Source organism: Schistocerca gregaria, chromosome 1 (genome assembly GCF_023897955.1).
Source record: "Schistocerca gregaria isolate iqSchGreg1 chromosome 1, iqSchGreg1.2, whole genome shotgun sequence".
Classification (NCBI taxonomy): Eukaryota; Metazoa; Arthropoda; class Insecta; order Orthoptera; family Acrididae; genus Schistocerca; species Schistocerca gregaria.
This window is the reverse complement of record NC_064920.1, coordinates 1,201,377,069-1,201,396,409: the sequence shown is the minus strand read 5'-3', so window position 1 is coordinate 1,201,396,409 and position 19,341 is coordinate 1,201,377,069. Positions and strand designations below refer to the sequence as shown.

The following is a 19,341-nucleotide window of genomic DNA, read 5'->3' as shown; positions in this document are numbered from 1 at the left end:
AGGGGTCCGCATTGCTGGGAACCAGGTTTCCTGGAAGACAATGCAGATAGCAGGTATAAAGCTTAACAGTTGACGTAGCTCAGCCAGGCGGTGGAAAAAACCACTGCAATTCCACTAGAGGATGACATCGAGAGACTGGGAAGGCATGGAACATTCAATGAGGCAGTTTACGCCTCAGAGTCACCTGATTTATTGCCTGAGCACTCTATATCCATTGTGTCTGAGGGTCTGGCGAGGTCTAGGTCCTCAGCGGATACCAAAATCTCCACCCCATCCTCAGCCACAGAGCTTGCAGGTAGAGGTGGTGTGGGTGCCACCACGGTTTCCTTGGTCTTAAGGGTTTTATTTTTGGATTTCTCTCGCTGCTCCTTGGGTTTACCTGGCTGGGAGGGCTTCACTGGCTCAGTCTCCGGGACTGAGCATGAGCATGAAGCCCTACAAACAGCTGCTTTTGGGCTCTTCAGCCACTGGCAGGTGTCATCTTTCCCACTAAAAGAAATCTGCTAAGGGAGTGACCCAAGGGACCGCTTCCTAGCGAGAGAAACCGAAGAAGACTTATGCTTCTCCGGCTTAGAAGTGGGGACAGATGTACCCGATGGTTTGGGGGGGGGGGGGGGGGGGGGGGTGTTGCTCCCGAAGTAAGCGGTGCAGGAGCAACAGGGAGGGAAATGCCCCCCACCATCTAGGGGGCAGGTGCAGTCTTCCAGCTCTGAGAGGTGACGTGGATTGGCGGAGCTGATGGTGCCAGAACTGTTGTAGCGGCGGCGTAAGGCAATGTCATACGCACAGAATGCAGGCATTCAAATTTTCTCTTAGCCTCAGTGTAGGTCAGTCTGTCCAGGGTCTTGTACTCCATGATTTTCCTTTCTTTCTGGAGAATCCCACAGTCAGGTGAGCAAGGTGAATGGTGTTCTCCACAGTTGACACAGATGGGAGGCAGGGCACATGGAGTATTGTGACTATTATGAAAGGGTTCAGAAAGTGCTGCATATCCAATGCTATGGGTGGTTCACAAATTATGGGACTATGGGAGGAAGAAATGGCAGTAGGCTTAAAAATGAAGATGAATTGAAGACAATTAAAAATACTGATATGGCAAAAATAGTACGCAAAAAAGGAATTGAAAATAAAAATTGTGATAAATTATTTCTCTCTTTTTATTTTCTTTCTCCTTTTATTATCAAAATGTAGACAATCAGCGAATGAGCTAAGTTTAGAATATTATACATTAATTTTTAGGCACATACTTTGAATCAATAAAACAGTTTCTACTTATGATTAGTCAGATTATGTTAAAAATAAACTTTTACCACTGAGTCTGTTTAAAAAGGGTTGGGGTGGCCTCATCTTATATTCAGGTAAACACAGTTCTGTCAACGTCAGTAGCAAAACATATCACAGCAAAATCTATGGTACAAATAAAACAAAACATTGAAACGTATTTGTAAAACTAAGAATATTTTCCAGAAATGAGGGTACATTCTCCTTATCATAAGCAGTATGTTGTCAGTTGTTCACACATGATAGGGCCTTGAGATTACAACTGAACAATAATGAATAGGAGTGCCTACTTACCAACTGTCGAAACACGGACAGCGGGAGCACAAATGGAAAAAGAAAACTTTCAGAACTTCTTACAGTGGCTGCTTGATCAGAAGAAAAAGGAAGATAGCAAATAGGAGAAGGTTAAGGAAAGTGATAAGAAAAAGATGCTCCGAACCCTGCATAAGGAGATTCAATCACCTGATGCAGGGTTCAGACAGCTAACAGATGCCTAAATGAGTTTGATTCACTAATGTACCAGCATTAGGTTGGCATTGCAATAGCTATCAACATTATGCATAATAATGAATATGGAGATAGTCTTTTCAATAAATGTTATGAGTTCAATATTCCTGAAAAAGGGAAAAATGCAACCTAACTTACTATTGGGCATACCTATTTGACTTTTACTGCAAAGAAAATTTCCGTGTAAGTGACAGAATATGTACTGGCAACACATAGAGCAAACACTGTGAGACAATATTAGTTATCTCACTGTGTTCTACCAAGTGTCCAATCTGTATTCTCCCTTCTGCGACCAGAGGCAGAGAGGACTTGCTGAACAACAAGTGGTTGTCCTCATTACCGATTTTTACACATTTTTCTTCCTGGCAGGAATTTTTCATGTATTTAGTTTCCTCCCTCTTTTTGGGCCATTTATAATGTACTTCCCACATCCCTAACTTGCCTACTATGCTCTCTGCCACTTCAAAATTGTTAGGTTTCTAAATCTTCTGTCATACCACCAGGGCTAATTTCCCAATCATCTAGTACAATTTGTCTCCTGTGACTAGGTGTCTTGGTTGACATTTTATGCACTTAAGCCTCAAATCCTTTCCTATCTGCTGCTCCTGGCACTGAAAACTAACCATATTTATACATTCAGTGCATTTATACCTGATGACTAGGTTTCCTCTAGCAACATTATAAATAAGAATATTCTCTGAAAGGAATGCTAATCCAGTGCTCACTAAATTAAATGTTCTGAAAGAAATTTCACCAGAATGAGGTTTATACAATATACTCATTGTCAGAAAAAAGGCTAAGTACCTGTAAGCAAAAATTTTATGTAGATGCTATTCCATACATTTAGGCGACTTCAGTACATATGTAAAATGATTATGTCACCCTGTAACCATGTTATCAGGTCTCTCAGGTTATGTAATGCGAACACAATCTGTCAAGATGGTTAAAGTGGATTAGGAATGACCACCCAGTGTGCTTTACACCACTGGAGGGAGACAGGCAGCAGTTGGGCCATTGAACCGCCATCCAATGAGCAGCTTGCCATTAAATCCACAAAACAGGCAGCTTCCCTTGGAGTGGAGTAATTCACAGAAATAATGGAATGCCGAATAGTAGTACCATATCATTTTCGTTGACGAATATCAGTTTTGTACCCCTGGGATTATTGCTATCAGTGCAGGTGTATGGCACATTCAAGGTAAGAGGACCCATTGTGAGTTTACAAGCCCTGCCACTCTCGACATGGCCTGAGTGAAACAGCACACAGCAAGGTGGATCTTCAGAAGCGTGGCCAGAATTTAGCACCAAGAGAGGTGGCCACATGTAATGGATGGAACTTCACAAACAAGTTCTGGTTCCTGCAGCAGTTCCAAATACAGTTGGAACTGTCACTTTGCAGCTGTAGAATATTACTTGCAAATATTACACGGATAAACATTACACCTCCATAATATTTGCCAATATCAAATTGTGTATAGACAATGATAATAAAAACACTTATGACACTCTTGTATATATGTAAATAGTTACTTGTATTTTGTTCAATGGCACCATCTTACTTTTTTATTAATGTTTACTCTAATATGCACATAAGGGTGTTTTTTCAGGTCGAAAAGTGACCAGTATGGAAAGGTGCTCATATCAATATGTCTAATAGAAAGAAGAACAAATTATTTCCAACTGTGGTCATTTATTATAACGAATTATCATTACAAGCTACGACCATGACTAGCGCAATCTGGTTTCCGAGGTGTTAATCATACATCGCTGCTGCATCTCGTGGTCTTTATTACCTTCAGTCAGTCACAAGCAGTCAGCCTGTTTGCAAGGGCAGTTGTTGGTGAGAACAAGTAGTTTTTAGGAGGAGATGAACTTCATGTATGCTTTCACAACTGGAGAATCTTACTCTGGCTCGAGTATTCATTTACTTCATGATGAACGTAAGCGGACAAGGAAGCAGCATCACTGATGAACTTGTATAGTAACACATAGGCGGGACTTGGGACTTTGGTTTGCTTGCAACATAACTGATTTAACTGAGCACCCAGGAAAATATTATTCACTATTTCACAGAATCTCAACTGCACTTGGCTACAATTTCAATCCTTCAATTTAATGTGAAAACCTACATACATTTAATAATTTTGTGTAAGTCTACCATACGTCTTCTGGAGTTATTAGTGAAAATACAGTATCCAGTCTTCCCCATTGTGCAGAATAAATTATTTAGTATTTTGTTTCCATCGAATTTCTTATTTTATTCAACTTATTTTACTGTTCACTGATCACTGCAATAGATTTCTATATCTTCATATTTACTCTGTAAGCCACCATACGATGTATGGCGGGAAGTACCATGTACCACCACTAATCATTTTCTTTCCTATTCCAAAGACAAATGGAGTGAAGGAAAAATTACCTTTCTATATGTTTCGTCTATATGTCTCCAGGACAATAACTAGTTTGGACAAGAAGAGAATAGAAGCTTTCGAAATGTGGTGCTACAGAAGAATACTGAAGATAAGGTGGATAGATCACGTAACTAATGAGGAGGTATTGAATAGGATTGGGGAGAAGAGAAATTTGTGGCACAACTTGACTAGAAGAAGGGATCGGTTGGTAGGACATGTTTTGAGGCATCAAGGGATCACAAATTTAGCGTTGGAGGGCAGCGTGGAGGGTAAAAATCGTAGAGGGAGACCGAGAGATAAGTACACTAAGCAGATTCAGAAGGATGTAGGTTGCAGTAGGTACTGGGAGATGAAGCAGCTTGCACAGGATAGAGTAGCATGGAGAGCTGCATCAAACCAGTCTCAGGACTGAAGACAACAACAACAACAACAACAACATGTCTCCAGATAAGTTCTAACTTCTTTTATGTATTCTTTGTGTTGCTTACGCAAAATGTACATTGGTGGCAGTAGAATCTTTCTGCAGTCAGCTACAAATACCTTTCTCTAAATTTTCTCATTAGTCTTTCACAAAAAGAACTTAATCTTCGCTCCAGTGATTTCCACTTGAGTTCAAAAAGGCTCTCTATAACACTTGTGAACATCGAACCTACTGATAACAGATCTAGCAGCAAGCCTCTCAATTTCTTCAATGTTTCCTTTAAGCCAATGTGTAGGGTATCCCAAACACTCTAGAACAAAACTCAAGAATTGGTCACACAAGCCTTCCACATGCAATCTCCTTTTTAAATGAATTACATTTTCCTAAAATTCTCCCAATAAGGCATATCATTCGCCTTCCCTACTTCCATCCTTACGTGCTCATTGCATTTCTTATCATGTTGTGATTTTACATCTAGATATTCAATTGATGACTGCATCAAGCAGCACACCACTAATACTGAATTTGAACAGTAAATGACTGTTTTTCCTACCCATGTGCATTAGCTTTCATTTTTCTGCATTTAAAGCAAGCTGTCATTCATCAAACTTGACAGAAATTCTAAGTCATCCTATACCTTTCCACAGCCACTCAAGAACAATAATTTCCTGTATACAACAGCTTTCTCAGCTAACAGTTGCGAACTGCTGTTCACCCTACCCATCAGATCATTTTTATGTAGAGATAACAAGAGCTGTCCTGTCAGTGAGGCAATGTGTCAAACGCTTTCCAGAAATCTAGGAATGTGGGATCTGCCCGTTGCCCTTCATCCATCGTTCATAGGATATTGTGTGCGAATATGTCAAGCTGAGCTTAGCATGAGCAATGCTTTCAAAAGCTGTGCTGATTTGTGGACAGAAGCTTTCCTGTCTCATGAAAATGTATTATAATTCAAATTAGAATAAGTTCAAGAATACCAATGATAAGCAAATGTGTCTTTAATTTTCATGTCCATTCTTTTACTTTTCCCATATGTTCGAGTCACCTGCACTTTTTTTCCAGTCGCTTGTGACTTCACGCTGGGTGAGGTATTTGCGATAAATGCAAGCTAAATAAGGGGCCAATGTCATAAAGTATTCTAGCTAAAACCAAACTGGGATTCCGTCTGGCCCTGGTGAAAATTTGTTTTCAACTCTTTCACTTGCTTCTCAGTGCCAAGAATGTCTATTTTTGTTTCCTTCATATTGGAGACTGTAGTGTAGTCAAACAATGACAGGTCTGTAGGTGGTGGTGGTGGTTAGTGTTTAACGTCCCGTCGACAATGAGGTCATTAGAGACGGAGCACAAGCTCGGGTTAGGGAAGGATTGGGAAGGAAATCGGCCGTGCCCTTTCAGAGGAACCATCCCGGTATTTGCCTGAAACGATTTAGGGAAATCACGGAAAACCTAAATCAGGATGGCTTGAGACGGGATTGAACTGTCGTCCTCCCGAATGCGAGTCCAGTGTGCTAACCACTGCGCCACCTCGCTCGGTGACAGGTCTGTATTACCGTCGAGTATGAATTATTATTTTGTTGTCTTCTATTGCCACAGAAGGGGTCGACAAGTGACTGGATTAAAGCCTTAAACACACTTAACGATTTCAAATAGGACCAGAATTTTATCAGGTTCTCGGCAAGACCCTACTCTAAAATATGATGGTGGTAGTAGTTGTATGCTTTGCACTTCCATCTTCTTATACACACATGAATTTCTAGTAACTTCTGCCTGTAGACATTTCCACATTTTTGACCTGAAAGTACAACAATCTCTGCTTCCTCAGGACTTTCCAAATTAATTCATTTCTTTTATCGGAGCTTGCACAACAAAATCTATAACACACACCTGGGATCATTATTAGGGCAGAAGCCCAGCAGTGGATGACCCTCTCAGAAGAATGCAGAGCCACATTTTGTCACCAGGATCCTTTGCTGGTACAGCCTCCAATATATCCTAGCACCAACCGAGAACAAAGGCGCAAATTGACGTGATTGTTTTCTCAACTGGAGGGGTCGGCCTGCAACATTCTGCCAATGTTCTCATGAGACAGCCAGGAGGTGCAGCAACGGGTCACTTCCAGCAGTGGCTCAGGAACACTTAGTAGCACAGCAGTGTCTCACAGGTATCCCTTATCCTCATGTGCTATGTCTCCTCTCATGAGAGAGTACCCTGCGACCATGCCCCCGTTGCGCGCAAGCGCGGCCACACACACACACACACACACACACACACACACACACACACACACACAACAAAATTTGTCCACACACCCCAAGTGCCTTTATAAACTGCCTGCATGTTGCAGATGTGCTTCATTAACCAACAAAACCCACCTATCTACCCCCAACAGAATGTGTGGGACCAGCAAGATCATCAAATGCATCCCAGTGCCAAAATCAAGGACCCCAGGAGCAATTAAAGCAGTTATGGGCCACCAAAGGCTACAATCAAACAGTGAATCAATACAAAATGACACAGACATAAAAGCAACGGTACGTAAAAATTTCATTATATGTTGAGGCAACTTACACTTACTAGAATGACTCAACTGTAAATTTAGTAAACTTGGGCTATTTCAGTCTTGAAATGAGAAAAATTAGAGCCACAAGGTTGTGTAAACTTATGTTTATCAACCATTCATTCCAAGCCCCTGGGTCTTTTCAACAAATTTACAGTACCCATGAAGTCATCCATATATGTACATTAAAATTAAATGACATGGTTTTTATCAGCTAAGTACTTACTACAGCATTACTGTACAATATTTGGAACATCAACTAAAGGTTCACAACATGAAATTTCTACTGTCTAAAGTCAGAGCTAGCTCCTTCAGATGTAAATGCAATTTCTCCACTACGTAGCATATTTTGCATCAGACTTCAAATGGCATGATATGTTACCTGGCTGATAAGATTCAGCACGAGCTTGCCTTCAATACGGAGAATACAGCCGAGCAGCTGTGGAACCCACGGGAGCCACATCAGCGGAGGAATACCAATGGAATATTTATCCATTGCTTCCGCCAATCCGAGGCGCTCATCATCAAATGTCAACAGCCACAAAACCTATAGAGAGATCACAATATTTAATATATAAAGGCACTAAAATCCTGAACACAAACAGTCATTCATGTTAACAAGCAACAACAGATGCAAAAGTGAATTAGATCTTTCTGAATCTCACAAAAACTCATAAGAATACAAAGAAAATGTAAGTAAATCTAACCACAAATGCAAAAATAGGAATTACAACTACATTCTTTTAGAAAGATACTGCTGGAGAAACTTAAGCACAGCAAAAGCTAATAATAAACAGTTTTCCAAATACAGAGGGGCTGATATTTACATAAAGCAGTAAAAATTTTAAACTTCTGTTCTTCTACAGAACGGGAAGATTAAACATGTAAAAAACCACACGTATCTGACACCGTAGCATTACCAATCTATGTCATGGTCCACAACAGGCCTATTTGCAGAGCTACTCGTGCACCTGAGCCCTGGTACCATCACATTATACCCTCATATCGCTTCCCCTATCCATTCCACATTGTCCTGCCGAGTCCAGTGCGGCACTTTCCTTGAGTCTGACCTCCATCTCTCCGACAGCTCGATCAAGACCTCCATACTTTCCAATCCTCTCAACCACCAACACCACTTTTTCAATAGCTGATGTTCCTTCCAGACTAAAAGGTCTCACCAATATAGGTTGCATCTGCAGTGAGGAGAAACACTTCACTATATGTGTGATGGTCTCACTAAGTCCTTCACAGACAGGTGCTACCGTTCAAACATACTCCAAAAACAAGTTTACCACGCCATGTCAACACATGCTATTAATTCTACAACCACCTATGACAACCAGTTGCAAAGAAGCAACTACACCCCCTTCCCCCCTCCTTCCTCTGTTGGTACCAAAATGCAATCCATGACTGAAACAAATTAACCTATATTATTTATTACAGCTTCAACTACCTTTCATCTTGCCCTGAAATGAGGAATAACTTCCACATTTCTCCCAGTGGTATCCCACAACTCAATTTACAAATATGTTGGCCCATCATGAGGCCACACGTACGGTCTTATCCAATGGAAGATCATGCTGTTGAGTGCAACATGCCCCACCTCAGGAGCTGCTTCACAACCTGTGACATCCAGATCTAGCCCTCCTGTATCCGACACTCTGAGTTACTGCATTAGAATTGTCCTTTCCTTCAATCACAATTCTCCTGGCCTCCATCTCCACTGGCCTCTATGCCATACTATCTACACTCCTGTCTCCCGTGCCTCTAATTTGCCTCCATTAATTTACATCTACACTGTTCCCTCTTCACCTATCTTATCTCTCCCAAAGCTTACTCCTCCACATAGTAGTGCACTTCACATGACTCTCCTGCTTCTGTCAGGGTGAGCTCATAAGTGCCACAGTCGTACCTTGTCTCCTTACTACAGGAGGGTCCCTCTAACCCTGGGGTCTCAGTGACACCCCCCTCCCCCTCCTCCTTTTCTTTTTAACTTTTCCCAGCCTATCACTCTCCCTCACATCTGCGAAACGAACAACTGCTTCCAAAAGTTAGAGCTGTGTATTTAGTTTCATACATCTCTATCGGCAGTACAATCATTTCTGCTCAAGTTAAGCACTGGCCAGTAATTCTCTCTCACAATTTTATTTGTGATTGTCTCGCTAGTAAGAAGTAAACTGTCATGTTTCAATTTTCTAACATCAATTACTAAATGACATTATTTTCAAATGCATTCAAATTATTCACCATTGTAGGCCTTCCTAGACTAAGCTCTCTTCAGTGCGATTTGCAGCAACTTCACACAGTGATGTGCAAAACTGAAGTAACTTTTGCATGACATGTCACTGCCAAATAACATAACTTGATGAAAGTTGTACGAATCAACACAAAGAACTGCTACAATATAGTACAAAAGGTAACACAAAAATATGCAACAAAACAAACAGAAATTACAATTTTATTCAAAGATAATAATTACACTGAAGACACCACGATTCATGATGAGCCCCAGAAGGTGGGACATGGTTTTAATAGGGTGTGTGAGGGCCATGGACAGAAATGTGTGCCGTACAGTGCGCTCCCATGCTGGCCATGAGGTTAGTGTGAAGTTCTTGTGGCAGGGTGTTCCATTCCTCCACCAGCACATTTGACAGTAGCTGGATGGTCATTGGAGTATGTGGATGTGCTGCAGCACATCTCGTATGTGGTCAATGTGATTTAAGTTGGGGTTTGTGCAAGCCTGTCTATTCACTGAGTAGCTTCTTATTCCAAGAGTTCCTCCAACTGTGCAGTCCATTGCAGTTGCACACTGTCATCCATAAGAATGAAATCAGGACTGTTTGTACCCCTGAAAACAACGTTGACTGGTGAGTGTATGGTGTTCAAAGATTAGGAGCTGCCAATACCTTAACACCTGGTCCACCAAAATTATGATGTTCGACAGTGTTTCTAGGTGCATTATGTACCCTCATATGGTAAAATATGGAACATGTAATGCATCCAGGAACACTGACAGACATGATCGTTTTGGAGGTCTAGGCATTATGGGGTGGGGAGACATAATGTCGCAAAGTAGTACTGACCTTCAAATCTCTGAACAAGCTACACTTGATGGTCAACATAATTGTGTGACTCAACCCCTTCGCAATGTGTGTTTTCAGGGGTGTATTCAGCTATGACTCAATTTTTATAGATGACTATGTGTGACCGTGTCGAGTTCTGCAGGTGGGGGAGATCTTGCAACCTCCTTCCCTGACTTAAATCCCATTGAGTATATGTATGATGTGTTGAGAATACGTATTAAGCAGGTCCACGTGCACCAACAACCGTCCAGCAGTTGTCAACAGTGCTGGAGGAGTATAGAACACCTTACCACAAAAATGCCTTACCAATGTTGGGGCCACTATGAGAGCATTTTGCGTAGAATGTAACTGCAAATCCTATTAAGAACCATGTCCTACCATTTTTAATGTATAGGGAATGAACATAATTCGCACTTACTTCACCATAATTACTGCCTTTTATTAAAAATTTTTCATTTCCGTTCGTGTCATTGCATGTTTCTTTCAGCTTCTTTCTGCGCTATACTAAAGCATTTCTTTCTACGTACAGTTCAAGTTTCGTTGAGCTATGTAACGTGGCAGTGACACATCAATAAAAGTTACTTTTGTCCTCAAGTTTCACACGCCAGTGCGTTATAACCATATATTTAATGAAAACAGTTTTTTCAGAAAATCAGTCAAAAATTATGTAACTAAATGAGACACTTTCAGACTTTTTCAACGAAATTGATGAATTACACATTTTTTAATTTGTAGCTGATGTTAGGATAGCAAACAGTTCGGTCGAAGCTGAGCGGCATGCGACAAAAACTACATTTCATACTGGGGAAGTTGTTCAAAAGTAATGGAAGCAAAACTGCGACATTAGCTCAGGTGCAGACCCACAAACTCTGCCCCCCCCCCCCGCTGCTGGTGAGCGTACCTTGGCGATGTACTTGCGTGACTTGTGCTCGTTCTGGTGCCGGCAGGCGTGCAGGAAGCAGGTGATGGTGGCATGCCCAATCTGCAGATTGGTGGGCTCCTGCGTGAACACCTGCTCCAGGTAGTCCCCCCAGTTCGCCCACGCCTTCAACAATGTGTCGTGAAGCTGCACAGCTGCCGAGAATGCTTTGTTGGCCTCGTCCGAACGTCCTGTGGGACAGGTGAGGTAACAGTCTGAGAGGTAAGTTTGCGACTGATAACACAAATACACTGACACTAACTCAAATTAAAACTATAGTATACTGAAAATGTATATATCTCAAGGGTTTCATTCCTTAGACTGGATTTGTGAACATGCTGTTTTGAACAGCTGTGCTCAACTCCACTCTCCCCTCCAAATACGAGACTTATTAACGAAGTGCAAGCAGCCTATCATGTGAGTTTCCAGCCCACTAGCAAACAAAGATGTGGTAAGAAAAAAAGTTATTTCATCACACAACCACACACAGATCATACAGGTTTTTATATGACTTGTTTCAAATGTTTTACAGGATTACCTTCAGGTCAATGTGCAATGTAATAGCTTAAGCCTTATTAGGGATCATGCATCAGTCACTCAGTGCAATTGGCACTACACAGTCCTCAACTATGCTAAGACTAACGTGTCGTAAAGTGCTCCAAAGGGTGCACATGCGCACTTGTATGCACACCCATTCACCTGCCCACAGACACAGTTCATATTGCTTTTCTCATCAGCATTTACTGATTCTCTTGGTATATTCACATTTTCCTTCTACCTTTCCTCTATTTGCTGTTAATTTCGCTGTTAAGTCCTAAAAAATCTCACAAACATCTAGGTATAGTTGGTTAACTACCCTCTAAATCTAGGTCATAACAGATCTCCTGAACCTGTTAACAAAAATGCCCCTTGTTCTACAACCATTCCCCAGAAACACCTGCAAAGGAATATCCGTACTGTTTACGGCCAAAATATCTGTGGACTGGAACAACATAACCAAATCCCTCACACACAGAGGCTACTACCTTGAAAATGAGGAACACCTTTCACACATCTCCCAAAATGGTACTCTACTGCTCATCAAATATCTTGGTCCACCCTCATGCCACACTACTCTATAACCCCTGTAAAATGATATATAATACCTCTGTTGAGGACTGAGGTGCAGGGTCTACCCTGTGTACCCACCAGCACATCTTACTCCAGTCCTGCAACATGCAAATATCACCGTTATCAGTGGCAGGTCCACCACTGAAAGCAGGCATGTCATATATCAGCTCTGCCTTAGTGTCTGCACTGCTATTTATGAGGGCATGACCACCCACAATCTGTGCACTCTAGTAAATGTCCACTGCCAAACTGTGGCCCAGAACAGAGTTTATCATCCCACGGCACAACTTGCTGCTGAGCCAATTCACAATCTGTGTCAACTTGATCTCCACAGTCCCTTCCCTCCCAAGTAGCTTATTTAGAGAAGGTGGATAGGAATTCTTCACACAGCAAATCCTTTCAACCCTTACATCTCTTGGTCCCAATCTCCATCAGTCACTATCTCGCACCCAACTCCACGCTAATCCTATCCCCTTACTTCCTACTTCACTCTACCAAGTTACAGTCACACTATCCTCTCTGCAGTCTTCTTATTCCTTTACTCTATCTTCCCCCAAAAGAAGGGTGTTTGGATGGACATCTGAAAGAATAAGTTAATGTCGCTCCTCCCACAAGCAAGCTCATATTTCTCATTCTCATTCTTTATTATATTGCATACACTAATTATCAATAATGCTGGTCCCTCCCCCTCTTCTTCAAGCAACCATTGAAAAATTAATTTTTCTTTTATGCTAAGACAATGAAAACTGATTTTTACATTCAGATATACTCTATACGGTAGATATTAGAGGATAATTAAGCTGACAATGAACTTACCTAGCTGCGATAGCAGCATGCCTTTTAATGAGTAAAGTTCTGCAGTCATTTCTCGTGTGAAATATTTCAAATTTGTGGACTCTATGAGATCAAGAGCCTAAAATACAAACAGATAAAAAGAGGGCAAAGCATTGTAGATCACATTTAAAAACTTGCAAAAATGATATACACTTATCTATTAAGAGTCTGTACAATGGACATATGCAATTCTACAAGTAGTAACTATAACCTACTCCAAGCAAATGTGAATATTCCCTTCTGGCAAGTGAAATGAGTAAAGTAACCAGTAATAGTAGACACATAAAAAATAACACTTTCTTAAGTAAAATAGTCTACTTAATATCGTAAGAGAAGACCTAATCAATCTGCCTCATAGTTACGGTAATTTATTAAATCTAAAGCAATTCCTCACATTTCTGAAGAGATATGATTTGACATTCCTATCTCACTCTTCTCTGACATCTAGAATATATACAACTCATGCCAAAAGCATATGTCACTTGAACAGTAAACAAAAAATATTTAAAAAAAAAACAACTATCTTTTCCATCTTTTCAAGCCTGCTCCCTACCAACTAATTTCTAATGTATATTTTACATTTATTAGGGGGGGGGGGCAATTAAGCAATTAACACCAGTTCTGGTAATTATAATTATATAATTATAATTTTTAAAGAATTTGACAGCTATCACATGGTCTTGTGACAGTGCTCCAATACAACAGAGGATATCCTCACTCCAATCATTCCATTTGGAGGTCCAGAAAAATAGCATACCAAAAATAAGCAACGCATTTGCTTACAGATGATGTCTCTGCCACAATTATTTAACAAATGCAGCAATTAAATTTGACAAATTAGTTATTACCTCTTTTAGTTCAGGTCTTCCAGCAACTGTTGATAACTGCACGTAACACTTAATTTGCTGGCGTAATTTCTGGAAGCAATCTACTATTAACAAACTTGGGACTGTATAAATAAGTCCCATTGCAACACTTGTCAAATTTTGTTTCCTGGCAATTTTTCCAAAGTGTAGGATTGCCTGGAATAAAAGGACACATGGTTAATAATGAAATAGGTATGATTAGAACTACTTAAGGACCTTCATTTATATGTCAGACTTTACAAAAATTTCTCGAAACAAAATGATGACTTTTTAAAGCAGCCAGTGAGCAACAAAACATTAATTTGAACAGCACAATTAGCAGATCTTTTAAGTTATATAATTGTATTGTGATTATTTTCTTATGACAAATTAGTAAGATCATATATATATAAATTTCAAGCAATTCTATTATCTAGAAACAAGAGCATTTTCAATCAAAAATAGTGATAACAGAAAATTTTGTATATAATAAAGAAAGCACTGTGACTTAAAAATAAAAAAAAATAATAATAAAATAAAAAATGGTATATAGTTTTAAGAAATGTGAAGGCAGGAGGAGGAGGAGGAGGAGGAGGAGGAGGAGGGGGGGGGGGGGGGGGGGAGAGAAAACAAAAATGAAAAGGAAATGGTCATTGACTGTGCATTTGTACATTTTATGGGGGACCACTTTCAATAAATAATACAGAATTAAACTCAGCACAAAGAAGATGGGCAGCCACAGTGAATACAGCTTGGTATCTTTATCTCCTCCATCTTCTCAGGTTGAGAAATCATGTGGATGAGCCGCATATTATTTTAAATTGTACTTCTTGTGATATATCTGGATATCAACTTCACAAGGAGCACACACAAACAGCCCTGCTGCAGGGGATATAATCGCTTAAAACATAACGGAATGGAAATGCAGGGCATGCTAAGTCTGTTGTTAGTTGTGATTCCTTAAAGGGCTGCTTGCTCACTCATCCACTCACTCACTACGTCTGTGCTACAATGGTTCCAGATGCCATTCTCTGTATGATCATGCTCTAGTGAAAACTATTATTTCTGGATTTCCACACAAACTGTGGTACTCTCACTGCACTCTATTCAGTGCCTCTTTGCATTTACTGCAACACCAAATTCCTCGAGCAAGTGAATAGTGAATATGTTTTCATTACTTCTCAATAAAGATCAGCTTCCACACAAACAAAATTTACAATTAGGCACTTCCTCTACAAACTACAAACACAAATTGGAACACTACTAGCTGAAACAATGCAAAAACCTCTATGAAGCTAAGGAAACAGCAAGATGATTATCATGGATAATTAAAAGCTTGTGTCCAGCAGCAAATAATGCTATAATGAAATCATCAGTACCAACTGGTGCTGCACACGCAGCAGTGACAGTGGTCCCAGTAGAACCTAAATTACTGACTCCTATCTTACATTCCCTCTCCCCTCCCCTTGGGGCAACAATTAATGAAACAAACAAAAATTTGGCAACATGTGCCTGTCGTCTCCAGCAGCAGCTTTCCTGCTGACTAGTTCACTAAGTAGAAAGGCTTTTTCATTTCTAGGGCACGTACTGAGTTCTGTCCATTTCCTCATCTGAACAGTCAGATCAAGCACAATTCAGTTTTCTACACACACTGCTACTCACAAGAGGGCATTTACCAGAGTAATTTCTGACCAAAGCTGAAGACTCAGTCTTATCTGTCATTCTCCAAGTGTTTTGAGACCCATACTAAATAAACAAATCTGTTCCAGCACACATGGCGTCACCTGACAACACATTAGGGACTTGATACAAAATCAAAAATACATTTAAACAGATTTAAGTGAACTCAAAGCTTTGCTGTCTCACAAAAACTGAAAGCAGCATGAATGAGCAGAAGGAGAGATTTTGATGACTACTGAAGAAAAATTTCCGTGACTGATCTGACTTTCAATAAGGTACAGTCTGGCATAAAGTCAGTAAACAGATAAAAATAATCATTAAGTTGCTTGGTGATGGTACTAGCACCAAAATGGATGATGGCAGTAGAGAGAATGCAGAAATACTGAATTTGGTCTTCTAAAATTGTTTCATATTGGGGAACTGTACTGGCAATAAGTGCCGAATAAAAAAATCTACTGAAATTGCCCAAAAGAGAAAATGCCTGATGGCACATAGGTACATGCACTACTTGAAAGAACACTCTTCCGGTACCAGTCCATCATAGGTTATTGGAACAACATCTTTCCACTCTTATGGTATCAGTTAATTGTACATTATTGAACCAACAAAGCGTATCAAGTGAATGGAAAATTGCACAAGCTTTGCTACTGTCCAGAAGTATCGCTTGACAAATGTGCACAACTGTATGACCCAAGTCCAGGGTGGAATAACAAAAATATGGAAAGGATACAATGCTACTCACCACGTAGGGGAGACGCTGAGTCGCAAACAGGTGCTATGAAAAGCAGTCTTTACATTGTGGCCTGTCTATGACTCAACATTCTCTCTATATGGTGCATAGCAATCTATCCTTTTCATACTATAATTATAGGCCTCCACTGCTGAAGTCAGCCTGCTGTATAATTCCGAGAGGCCTTATGAAACTCTATTAGCATTCTTCACCTATGAAATCAAGAAGGCAAGATACAACACTGCTCAGGTTACCATGTTCCCTGACTTAGCAAGGCATTCGAAACAGTTACACACAGTCGCTTACCTTTCAAAATACAGTTTACACAATATCAGACTAGTTTTACGATTGCATTCACAACTTTCTAGCAGATTGAACTCAACAATACGCTCTGAATACTGCAACATTAACTAATGTAAAAGTGACTTCAGCAACACAACAAGAAAGTGTTAGAGAGCCATTATTGTTGACAGAAAGCTCTGTGTAGCTGCTTACATTTGATACAGCTGTAGAAAGAGTGATCAAAAAGTTAATGTTTGAGGGCACTGTTGCAGCATATATGCAGTTAGTGCGTCTCTGATGCGGGTACAAAGCGCTGATATGTAGGTAAGGGATTAGTGTGGCAACAGTGTCTTTCCAACATGTGTGCAGTAAATGTGGAAACATGAACTATGGCGAAGTTAATACCAAATGTGGCAAACAGGATCAAAGGATCAAAATGCAGTTATTCTTTTCTTGACTGCCAAGGGACATCCATCGTATGGGGCAGCATGTCTTGTTAAAAGCCACAATTGTTGAATTGTGCACCAAGTATAGCACTGGTCGCAATTCAACACAAGATGCCAGCCTACATGCCAAGAAAGGCTATGCAATGTATTGTTTACTCCTATATACCTCTCTTTGAATGACCTGAGAGAGAAAGCTGATACATTAGAAGTCATACAGAGACTCTTTCCAAGGCACCATTCACAAATGGAAGAAGAAAGGAAATAAATGATAATGGTGACCTCCACCATGTGCCTTTCAATGCCTTGTGGAATATATATGTACATGTAGGCAATGTGTAAGTTTTAAAAAATATGGGTATGTAGCTGGTGTATGTCAAAACAACCACAGATCGCAGATCCAAGCTTGGAGTCCAGAAAAAGTGTCCTTGGGGACACACTGGCAAGTGGCCAGTGTCATAATCAAATCACTGCACTTCTTATTAATGCCAAGAGATTTAATCCTCAGTCAGATGAGGTGCTGGAGCTACCTTACTAAATGAAGAAACATACTTTTATCTAAGAGCACTTCTGTCTTCTTGAGTGAAGTATGGACTTGCGGAGTTTAGTAAGTAGAGCATACAAATCCAAGTCAAACATCCCTGTGGAAGCTAAACACAAAAACCAAAAACAAATCACCTCAAAACCATCCACTTAAGTAGTATACAGATTTATGTTTATGATCAGTACCACTTGATGCAACCAATGCTGTAATGTGCTGTGTACACGATAAAGAAGCAGCCACTACTTCATCCTAGCACATACCGCAGACTAAGTGTGCCCTATCTGTCTTAAAGATTGCGTAAACACCGTGAACAATCTGAAGACTTACAGCAAATGTCCAAAACCAATTTAAATAAATACACACATAGTAAGAAATGTAACTGGTTGACTCCTTTTCAATGCAAGAACTGAAGGAAGAATTGAAGACTTAAGATCTCAGCTGGGAGGGCAAGAAGAAGAAGAAAATAAAAAGAGAAAAAAGCCTCATACCTGTGCAGACGCATGAATAATTCCTCGTACCTGTGCAGACGCGTGAACACCGAGCATGCCATGATTACTCGTCTGTTCATGTTGCGAATCACAGTGTGCAGAAATAAAAGAATAGTGGTGCTGTCTCCAAGTGAAAATATCACTCCAGTGGCTCAGATCATCAGCAATTACGGGAAGCCTGTTCCGCCACGTCTTCACTGTAGCCTTCATGTCTCTCAGAGAATCGTGTATGGTATCGTGCACTGATGTGGCACATGCATGCAGCAAACTTTGATGTATCTGGGCTGCCTCCTGCAGTTCTATTATCTGCAAAAGTCATGAAAAGTCAGTGAGCAAAAAAAAATTTTCACACACACACACGAGAGAGAGAGAGAGAGAGAGAGAGAGAGAGAGAGAGAGAGAGAGAGAGAGAGAGAGAGAGAGAGAGAGAGAGAGAGAGAGAAGCACATATGCAGTGTTATCTATAACTTAATTTATTTTTAATAATCCAAACACAATACTGAAGGGCTTTAACTGTATTCAGTTACCTGCTGAGCGGCCTGTAGCAGCGGTAAATGCACGTGAGAGACAATACTGGGAAGCCGTCGCCATTCGCGCATGCATAGCGTTGAGGCAATCTCCACATATCGATCAACAACATTTAAATGGTTCTCATCAGGATGACAAACAGTAATGTATCCTCGAAACAGGTGAAGCTGTTAAAAGAAAAAGAGCAAATATAATCAATCAATGTCCTTTAAGCTACTCAAAATTGAAATTCATGGAATGGACAGACCTCTTAGGAATTCTCTATTGTGGGGGACTGTTGGAGTAAGGAGATAAATTGTCCGTTAATATCTTTCTCGAAAATGAAATGTGAATTTGGAAGAGGGAGATTTTAACATAAGGTTCTATGTTGCATCACCAAGCCACAAACACCATTTAAGAGAAAGTAAAAATGTTTTTCTATGTGCCTACCATATTCCAAATACTTCTAATGGGACTGTGATATAGTATCAAATACTTACTACATTCAAGCCTGCGTTTTCGTAAACGGATACAAATTTCTTATTAGACCACCACCCCATAAGCCTGACTTTGGTCCCAATAAATTCTTTCCTTCCCCAATTTTCCATCACAATTTCAAGTGGGAGAAAACTGCACATTCAACCTCATTACTCACCGATCCACATTGCTTGGAAAGAGTTGCCAGAACAACAACAAAAA

General features: G+C 40.4%; 1 protein-coding gene across 4 annotated transcripts in view; it reads right to left on the bottom strand.

Moving 5' to 3' along the window:
* Nucleotides 1-19,341, bottom strand: part of LOC126284735 (transformation/transcription domain-associated protein) — a 392,578-nt gene that overhangs the window by 102,237 nt on the left and 271,000 nt on the right. For 2 of the 4 annotated variants that reach the window (XM_049983877.1, XM_049983889.1), the window contains 6 exons: nt 18,663-18,830; nt 18,136-18,441; nt 13,972-14,145; nt 13,106-13,202; nt 11,162-11,370; nt 7,560-7,724 (listed from right to left, as the gene is read on the bottom strand). In XM_049983877.1, coding sequence (XP_049839834.1) covers nt 7,560-7,724; nt 11,162-11,370; nt 13,106-13,202; nt 13,972-14,145; nt 18,136-18,441; nt 18,663-18,830 — 1,119 coding nt within the window. The remainder of the gene's footprint in view (nt 1-7,559; nt 7,725-11,161; nt 11,371-13,105; nt 13,203-13,971; nt 14,146-18,135; nt 18,442-18,662; nt 18,831-19,341) is intronic. The other 2 variants (XM_049983882.1, XM_049983896.1) reach the window with 1 other exon arrangement.